Source organism: Alexandromys fortis, unplaced genomic scaffold (genome assembly GCF_014885135.2).
Source record: "Alexandromys fortis isolate MF-2015 unplaced genomic scaffold, M_Fortis_MF-2015_v1.1 scaffold_161, whole genome shotgun sequence".
NCBI lineage: Eukaryota > Metazoa > Chordata > Mammalia > Rodentia > Cricetidae > Alexandromys > Alexandromys fortis.
In genome coordinates, this window is record NW_026068073.1 from 331048 (window position 1) to 340683 (window position 9636).

The 9636-nt window shown below is 50.7% G+C and overlaps 1 protein-coding gene across 1 annotated transcript; it reads right to left on the reverse strand.

Moving 5' to 3' along the window:
* Nucleotides 1-1592: 1592 nt before the first annotated feature.
* Nucleotides 1593-9525, reverse strand: Kdelr1 (KDEL endoplasmic reticulum protein retention receptor 1). Its single transcript, XM_050121214.1, has 5 exons — nucleotides 9270-9525; nucleotides 8529-8629; nucleotides 8059-8217; nucleotides 3231-3483; nucleotides 1593-2340 (listed from the first exon to the last, which is right to left on the reverse strand). The coding sequence occupies exons 1-5, from the start codon at nucleotides 9358-9360 to the stop codon at nucleotides 2306-2308; spliced, it is 639 nt and encodes a 212-aa protein (XP_049977171.1). The 5' UTR covers nucleotides 9361-9525; the 3' UTR covers nucleotides 1593-2305.
* Between the last annotated feature and the right edge of the window lie 111 nt (nucleotides 9526-9636).

Here is a 9636-nt window from a genome sequence, read left to right on the forward strand (position 1 = left end):
TGCAAGGAGGCATCTCAGAGCTAAGCTGTCAGGGCCCCGCCCACCCTGCGCTGGTGTTGTCAGGCTCTGGGCAACACTCTTCTCACCAGAAGGCCCCACTAAAACACCACACAGAACACCAGGGCTCGGGGGAGAGAAGTCCAGGAACAAGCCCATCCTTGTCACTCATCCTCCTGGGCCTCACTCTTCTCATTTATGAAGTGTTCCTTCCTCGAGAGACATCCATGTGATATCAGGGTATAGCGAGCCCTCTGGAAAAGTTAGCTTCAGTCCCTGAAGCTTGTCCAAAGAACTGGAATTGGACACAACTAAGAACTGGGAAGTTCTCAAAGGGTAAATAGGGAGTTTAACTGAACCAAGGGTCAAAATCCAGATGCTAACTGGGGGCAGAGCTCAATGAAGGAGCACTTGCCTGGGAGGCATACATGACCCTGATTTGAGCCCCAGCACTGCAAGAGACAGACAAAAGTGACCCTGCCACTGAGGAGAGCCCACAAACAAGGGAAACAGCCAGGTGTGGAGCCCACCTCAAAGGAGGCCAGAAAGAATGTTTGCTTTTTTTTAGTTGTTTTTTGTTTTGTTTGGTTGTGTGTGTGTGTGTGTGTGTGTGTGTGTGTGTGTGTGTGTGTGAGAGAGAGAGAGAGAGAGAGAGAGAGAGAGACAGACAGACAGACAGACAGACAGGATTTCTCTGTGTAACAGCCCTGACTGTTCTGGAACTTTCTTTATAGACCAGGCTGGCCTTGAACTCACAGTGCCTGCCTCCCAAGTCCTGGGATTAAAGGCGTGCACTACCACACCCTGCTTTCATACGCCTTTTAATTCTTAAAAACACCTACAATGTTAGCCCGGTAATAAATGGTGACAGTCCATAGCCAACTTCTAGCACTGTGAAAAATGCAGGCATCTCATCTCCTCAGCTCCAGCTGTCTGCTGCCATCTAAAATGAGGGCCGCCACTGCTGAACCCACCGACTTCTTTTAAAGAGGCTAGAAATCCAGACCGGGATGTAAAGATCTGGTTTTTAAAAGCTTTTTTTTTCTTTCATTTTTATAACAGTATCAAAATGTCAGGGTTGGGGGATAGCTGGAGAGATGGCCCAGCAGTTAAGAGCCCTGGCTACTCTTACAGAGGACCTGATTTCAAGTCATAGCACCCACATGGTGGCTCGCAACTGTCTTAACTTCAGTTGCAGGGGACCTGATGCCTTCTTCTGGCCTCTGCAGATACCAGGCACACAAATATTACACAGACACACATGCAGGTAACACTCATACACATGAACCATGTTTTAAATGCTGAGAGAAGGATGAGGGCTGTACCGTCATGTGCAGGCCGTGCATGCTCTTCAAGGTCCTCTGTGGTAATCAGGTCACCAGGCAGTTTCTCTTATCAAAGGAAGAATAAGATTCTTCCAGCCTCTTCCCTGCAGAACCTCGAGGTATCAAGGTGCACTAGAGAGTCCTGGGGAACCCATTTCTCATCTTCCTGTGCCTTCAAGATCTCTGACCATCTCCAGACGGTCAATGTGCAAAAGTAGAAGCCAGGGCCCAGCACAAACCAAAGTGAGCAGGGAACAGCAGAGAGAAGGGCAGTTTTCCTCAGTTTATTTCAAGAGAACAAAGAATCAGCCATCAAATTCTGTACAAAAACATGGTGTTAGAGTATGGTGACCAACAGGCCAGTTAGCCTCCTTCCCTTGCCTAAGTCCAAAGCTTCCCCTAATTTAACAAAAACAGGACCCAACCCCCTACCCACACACACAAAAAGCTAACAAATTCTGGAAAAAATTATGAAAAATTAGGGAGACCCTCCTTAACTTTCTTCCTTCTTACTACCAATCCAGGGACTTGTGGGGAGGATCGTGGTCACAGCCAAGGTGGGCAGGCAGGCATTGGCAGACGTAGTGTTTGGCAACCATGGGGCTAGGGTGGGATCTTGGAGGGAGACAAGTGGCTTAGAGAAGGAAGTAGACCTCCACTGGCCCTGGTCCAGAGAACACTCAAAACACAGTTTATAAAAAATCAGGACCAGGGTAGAAGAGAAAAAAGTCATCAGAATCAAAAACTAAATAGTGGAAAGATTTGTTTTTTGTTTTTCTTCTCTAAAAGGCAAAAGGCTACAAACAGCTCAGGTCCTGAGCTCCCCAGGATAGGGGTCTTCCACTGACCCCAAAACCCAGCTGGAGGGGTGGGGAGCCAGGAGAGGCGAGCGCTTTAAAAAGCCAACTCTGGATGAGAAGGCCTTGGTCTTGAGCAGCCCTCTCTGCCTCCTGCCATGCCTGTGAAGGCTGGTGAGGCCAGGGCTATGCCGGTAAGCTCAGCTTCTTCCCCTTGAGGACTGTGGAGAAAGAGACATGGTGAGCCTTCCACCCCACAGAGGGGCAACCTCCCACCCTGAGCAAGGTCCGCTAGTGAGCTGTGCAAGGAGAGGGAACCCCCAGGACTCTGCATCCTAAACTACCAGGTTGAGTCTAGATCAACCAGGGGTTAGAACCAAGGGCTGAGCAGAGGGGGCATAGCAGGCTTTGTCTTCAGTAGTGCTGACTACACACATGGATCAGACAGCCTAGCAGGGTTGACAGGCAGGACTACCCCATCCAACCTTCCAAAAGCCTTAATTCTAGGGCCTGCCAACAACCTGATATCCAAGCTCTTGTCTCTACTGCCCCAGACTGTGTTTTTGTGATGCCTAGGCTGGCCTCAAACTCGACACAATCCTGCCTTGGCCTCCACAGCCGGGATTGCAAGCCTGGTCTTACTGCCTCTTTCTTTTACATGCTTATTCCTGGTCTTGAGGTGCCCACGGCCCTTCCATCCCAGCACACCAAGAACCCATGCACTCAGTGTTCCTCTCGTCACTAGGCAGTCTCCCTTTATGGGCCATCTTCCTCAGGAGGATCTAAGGGAGGAGAGCGCCTCGACTGCTTCTTCCTCCATGGCTGAGCCACGGACACTCAGCAAGTTTGTACAATGAGAATAATGAATTTCACCCTCAGAATCCCTGCTTTGCCGATCTCCACTTGTAGACATACAGCCTGGGAATCAGAATTCAGGCCCTGGGGAGGCGGGGTCTGGAATCTAAATAAGGGATGGTAGGCCTGGAACCCCAGAAGCTAGGAAAGGAAGCCCCATCCCCAGGTGATATTTGACTACAGAATGGCCCTGGGCCCAGGGAATACAGGACTGGGGACAGAGCAGATCTCTCAGCCAGCCCCGCATCCTGGTTACCTTTGGTGATGTAGAGGTAGAAGAAATCGCAGTAGAGGACTGTCTGGACCAGGCCAGCAACAATGGCGATGAGGTCAAAAAAGCCCTCAAAGTGGTAGCGCCAGATCCAGTTGAAGAGATAGAGCGTGCGGTAGACACCCAGTGCGAACAGGTAGTGGCTGGTGATGGTCTCCGCCTCACCCGTCTTGCTCACCATGAACAACTGCGGCAAGATGGCCACTGACTCCAGGTAGATGGAGAAAGTCCAGAGGATCTGCAGAGGCCAGGGTACAGACAGGGTGAGACAGCTGGTCAGCAGCGTCACGAGAGGAGCTCTCTGACCCGACCTAGCACTAAGATGAGCCCATCATTCTGTTCTCATCGTGTGTCCTAATGCCCCCTCATACCGAGAGGAACTGAAGCCTGAGAGGGAAGACCCCTGCCATGATCACAGAGCTCGAGCAGCAGAGCTGGGGACCTGGCTGGAGCTCGGCCATGAAAACTTGTCACCCTCATCTCCCGCGAGCAAAGGGCACCCAACTCCAACCCACCCCTGACCCCCACCTCTGCAATGGAGACCGTTCCTGCTCCCCTAAGGATGCCATTAAATATGTGACCTTCAATGACCTAAGTTACACTACATTGCTCTCTTGCTTAAAATCTTTTGGTAGCTTGTTACTGCTCAGAATAAAATCTAGACTCCTGACCTTACCCCTCAAGATCCTCCCGCTTGCCGAGGCCTCCCAACTTCAGCAGGCACCTCCTGAAAAAGGTCTACACTGGCCGCTCTTCCTTGTCTTTGGGATTGTTTATTTTTATTTGTTTTACTTAAAATTTAAAAAAAAAAATTATGGGGCTGGAACAATGGCTGAGCAGTTAAGAGTACTGGCTGTGTATCCAGAAGGCCTGGGTTTGATGGCACCTGGCAGCCCACAACTGTAACCGCTCAGGAGATGTAACACCTCCGGTTGGGGACTCCGTGCTTATTAGTGACACTTGATGTGGGATTCCCCTCTGTGTGCTGTGAATACCATTGGCTAATAAAGAAACTGCTTTGAGCCTATAACAGAGCAAGGCAGAACAGAGCTAGGCAGGGAAACTAAACTGAATGCTGGGAGAAAGAAGGCAGAGCCAGGGAGAAGCCATGGAGCTGCTGCCAGAGACAGACATGCCGAAACTTTGCCAGTAAGCCACAGCCACATGGCGATACACAGATTAATGGAGATGGGTTAGTTTAGGATATAAGAGTTAGCCAGAAATATGCTTAAGCTATTGCCCAAACAGTGTTGCAAATAATCTAGCTTCTGTGTGGTTATTTCGGGAGTCTGGGCAGCTGGGAACACATCCCGTCATAGCTCCTCTCTGTGCACCAGCACCAGCACGACTCCTGAACGAGGAGGAGATCGTCAACTGGAGTGTACAGCTACAAGGGCTGACCAGGTCATCACAGCTGTCTGAAAGTCCCACCTGGGACCATTAGCCACATACTGAAACCTCCCCTCAGAGAGCAAAGCCAAGTGGCAGCTGGGGCTTCTCCACAACTGTTTGGTTTGTAAGAAGGAAGTGAGAAATACCAGCATATGCTGGTAATAACCCAGGAGCCTCTCTCATACCGTGGACATTAACTGGCTGTAGCCCTAATATTTCAAGGTGAGTCCTGCTGCTATTCTCATTTGAACAAACTGAGGGCCCGGGCAGTGTACGCCAGCCCCTCTCCTTTACTACCCAGAATCCTCCAGGTGGCCCATTTAGCTGATGCGCATTGAGTTCTCCTCCCTGGGGTAGCCCTAGGGGAACTCAAGTACAGCACACAAAAGCAGGCCTACTGCAGTTTATCTGTTCTGTGACGGCTGAGTTAGTTTATATTTATATTTATTCTATTGTGTTAGTGGTTTTGTTATTTTCTCTCTCTCTCTCTCTCTCTCTCTCTCTCTCTCTCTCTCTCTCTGTGTGTGTGTGTGTGTGTGTGTAAGATGAGGGTGAGGGAGACTCATGCAGGCCAGGCTGGCTGTCCTTGAACCAAGATCCACCTGCTTCAGCTTCCAGAATGCTGGGATTAAAAGCATGAACCACCATGCCCAGCTAAGTTTTTTAAAATTTATGTGTATGCCTGTTTTGCCCACAGGTAAGTACGTGCACTATGTCCATGTGTAGTTCTCACAGAGGTCAGAAAAGGGTGTTAGGTCCCCTAGAACTTGAGTTAGAGGATTGGGATCAAACATGTATGTGTATTTAGAAACTGAACGACATTCTTCTGAAAATGCTCTTAACACTGGCCATCTCTCTCCAGTCCCCTGAATTTCTTTTTAAGATTTGTTTTTATTTTTATTTATATGTATGTCTACATGTCTATATAAGTGAATGCCATATATACAGTGGGTGCCTGTGGAGGCCAGAAAAAGGCATAGGACCCTGGAGCTATGTTTATAGGCAGCTGTGAGCTGTATGGTATGGATCAGGTCCTGGGAGTCAAATTCTGCAACATCAGGGAGTGCTCTAACTGCTGAGCTATCTCCAGCCCTAAGATCTAAACTTTATTTTGTTTTTTATTTTATCATTCATTCATTCATTCATTCACTCACTCATTTCTGAGGCGGAGTCTAACTATATGTTCTTAGCTGGCCTGGAACTCACTATGTAGACCAGGTTGGACTCACACTCACTGAGATCACTGCTTCTGCCTCCTGAGTACTGGAATTAAAGACATATAACACTGAACCCAGCCAGAGAACTGGAATTATTTTTTAAAGAGTATTTTCAGACTAGGTGTGGTGGTACAGGCTTGTAATCCCAGCACTTAGGAGGCTGAAACAGGAGTATTTTTTCAACTTATGGCCATTCTGGCCTACACACAGCAAAATCTAGTTTCAAAAAGTTATTTTTCAGCGGGGCAGTAGTGGTGCACACCTCTAATCCCACCACTCAGGTGGCAGAGGCAGGCAGATCTCTGTGAGTTCAAGGCCAGCCTGGTCTAGTAGTGAGTTCCATGACAGTCAAGGCTATACAAGGAACCCTGTCTCAAAAAAAAAAAAAAAAAAGAGTCATTTTTCATTCTCTGAGTGAAACATAACTTTTAGAGTACACCACTGACTAGCACAGATTCAGAAAACAATCACCCCTATGCCTACCCCACTTCAGTCAATCTCCCTGCCTGCAAAATGAGTCCAGTAACCCCAGCTTGACTGTGGCAGAGAATACATCAACATTCAGTCCCGGGCTCTCCCAGCACAACAGCCACCCTCCCCGTGGGCCAGGGTCGGCTTTAGCCTGCACATCGCTTTTAGAAACACAGTTTGCAAAGTGGCAATATCATAGCCAATGGGGTTTATCCAATGTTCAGTTATTGCTAATGGAAAACTTTGTCAACTGGGCGCACACCTTTAATCCCAGCACGTAAACTTGGGAGGCAGAGGCAGGCAGATCTCTGTGAGTTTGAGGCCAGCCTGGTCTATAAGAGCTAGATCCAGGACAGCTAGGGCTGTTACACAGAGAAACCCTGTCTAGAAAACAAACAAACAAAAAACCAAAAGGGGAAAAGAAAAGACTTTTCCCAGAACCCCACCATGACGGACTGAAATATAGCTGACATTGGTAATTTTAAAAGAAAAAAGAAATATATTTTGAATATGTGGCTAAAACTCTGAAGTTCATAACTTTTCTGAGTACCAAACTGCAGCTTCTGTTGAAAACCTCGGCATAACTGACACCCAGGGCCGGCTGCCTGTGAGACAGGTGCGCCGCAGAGAGAGAGTGCTTCAGTTGATGGTGCCCTCCAGCCCATGGGGCACGAGCTGCCAGCTTAGTACATGCCCTCCGAAAAGTCCTCTGAGGAGCATAATATACAGACCCAACCAAAGGGTAAATATCAAAACAGTCAACACCTCAAGGCAGAAGGTGTCACTCACGGCACCGGCCATCTCACACCAGACATCACTCTATACATTAACCTCCATACAGCTAAGAGGGCCGGGGTGCTCTGAGGGCACAGGCCCAGGCTCTATCCTGCACCCCAGAAAAGGATGCTGAGAAGTAGAGACTGACTTCTTCATTTTGTCTTCTTGGATGTGTATCCTTTTAGTTGTTAGCATCTAATGGCTGAGCCATCTCTGCAGCCCCCGATTTCCATTTTACAAAAAGCACAGGCATACATTTGCCCTCAGTCCCACCACTGTCCAGTTAAAGAGGCAAGCTTCCAATTCCTGTCTATCAACTCCAGAGCCTCTTTGTCTTCATACAACCAATTTGAAATCAGTAACTCTCACATGACCCATTTCACAGTAGGGAAACTGAGGCATAGAAAGACAAGTCACAGGCTGAATTCATTATAGTAGAAATAGGAGCTCCCAGTCAGGAGATGTAGCATAGCCCTATAATCCAGGCACTGAAGCAAGAGGACTGGGTTCCAGGCCAGCCTTTGAGCCACAGTAAGCTGCTATCTCAAAAGACCAATGGCTGGTATTGTGGTTCAAAGGCAATGCACTGGCCTAGCACGCACAAGGCCCCAGACTTTATCTCCAACACTTCTTGGGGGGAAAAAATAAAAAAATAAGACGTAGATCTGGGATTCAAGTTCAAGGAGCTTCACTCTAGAGTCCTGCTCCCCATTCCTACTGAACTGGGTATCCTTGGGCGTTCAGATGACGGAAGGATCAGTTTCCTTGTCTAACCATGGGGTGCCACTCCATATGAACTTAGCCTGCCGCTGTATGTTAACCACACAGAGCCGCACAGGGCATTACCTGCCTCTGAACCTAGGCTGAGCATGGGGCTCCTGCAGAGGGAAACAGCAGAGAGGGTCTGCTGTCAGCTGCCCCTTCAACCGACCACCGCGGTCCCCGCTGAAACCTACCTCCAGAGGGGTGAAGTCATGGTTGACCAGGAATGCCAGAATGGCTGTGGGAACAACGAGGAACTCCACGCGGAAAGTGTCGTGGTTCCCGTCGTAAGTAGCTTTGAACTTGCTGTAGATCATCCACACCGTGGTAAAGGAACAAGCTATGTAGACCACCTGATGAGAGAGGGTGACTACAGTGGGGCCTCCCACTACAGTGGGGCCTCCATCCAGTTCCCAGCCTACCTCCCTCAAACCAGAGGTCCAGACCCCACCCAGCCCCTTTCCTTCATGCCCAAATGTCTAGACATCAGTCTTCCATGCTTAGACCCAAGAGTAGATAATGAGTCCCTCCTCCCTCAGACCCAGATGTCCAGACCCCAGCCCTCCTCCCTCAGACCAGAGCTCCAGGCCCAAGCCTCTTTGCTGCTCCCTCTCTGACCCCTGGCCTGGAACCCTGCCACAGGGGGCGCTGACTGCAGGTCTACCTTCATGCAGGTGTTGTAGAGTGAAATGTAGTTGGTGAACAGGTCCAGGTATCGGGCAGTAAACACCACAGCAAACAGGACCTGGCTCTTCCCTGAAATGCCTGGTTGAGACAGAGAACAAGGGGAGGGTACGGGGAGCTGAGGTGGGCTACTTGGACAATCAACTGAAGTGCAGGGCCTGGGCCGACCGGCCCGGAGCTGTCGCTCCCCAAAGGCCTTGAAGCCTGAGCACGGCCCTTTCCCACCATCCACAGCCAGGGGGCAGCCGGCCCCAATAATACTACAGACCGAGGCTCCGTCCCAGGCTAGGCCTCGCTGGAACCCTTGTCTCCTTCAGGGTCCCCTGATAGTCTGGACCGACGTTGGGACCTAGGGAGAGTCCTGCCTGACTTCAACCTCTCAGCCAGTCACCTTCCTCCCGCTCCCTTCCTGGCCTTTACAGTCCACGTCACCAACTCCCAGCCACCTCCCCGCCTGCCATGGCTCCTGGTTCCCGGCCCCGGAACACCCATAGCTGTCCCAAAGGGTGCTGCAGAAGGTTGAGCTGAGCACCCGAAACCACCCCCACCAAACTCTGTGCACCCCTTAGTCTAAGGAAAGAAGCTGACCCCCTAGTGACCCTAGATCTAGAAGGATACCCAGCAGGCAGTCCGGGAGGACTCTGTCCTGCCGAGCTTCTGCCTTCCCGGTGCCCCGGGGCGGCCCGCTCCCGCCCCCTCTCCGCGGGGCGGGGGCTCTCACCCGCACACGATCGGGACTTCCAGATTTTGAGCAGTAACAAGATGATGGCTAGGAGGTGGGAGAGGTCTCCCAGGAATCGGAAGAGGTTCATGACTGGGGAGCTCGGGCAGGACTGAGCTGGGGGAAGGTTGGCCAACCGAGCTGCCCCGGAGCTGCGGTGCTGCTGGGCTGAGGGCGGGAGAGGAGCCCTTCGGTAGCTCAGCTCCGGGGAGGGGGCTCTGGGAGGTGAGCGGAGGACGGAGCTGGTGGCAGAGCTGGCAGGGAGAAAAGGGAGGAGGGCCAAGGGTGGAAAGGGAGGAGTCTGGGCTGGAGCTCCACCCCGAGGGCGGGTTGGCTCTCTGGCACCCCCTGTCGCACGCCACCTGCC

Coding starts and splice junctions, on each gene's coding strand:
- Kdelr1 (XM_050121214.1), bottom strand. CDS start 9,360: ATGAACCTCTTCCGATTCCTGGGAGACCTCTCCCACCTCCTAGCCATC. Junction 8,218..8,528: donor TCTACAACACCTGCATGAAG/GTAGACCTGCAG, acceptor CTCTCTCATCAG/GTGGTCTACATAGCTTGTTC. Junction 3,484..8,058: donor ATGACTTCACCCCTCTGGAG/GTAGGTTTCAGC, acceptor TGGCCTCTGCAG/ATCCTCTGGACTTTCTCCAT.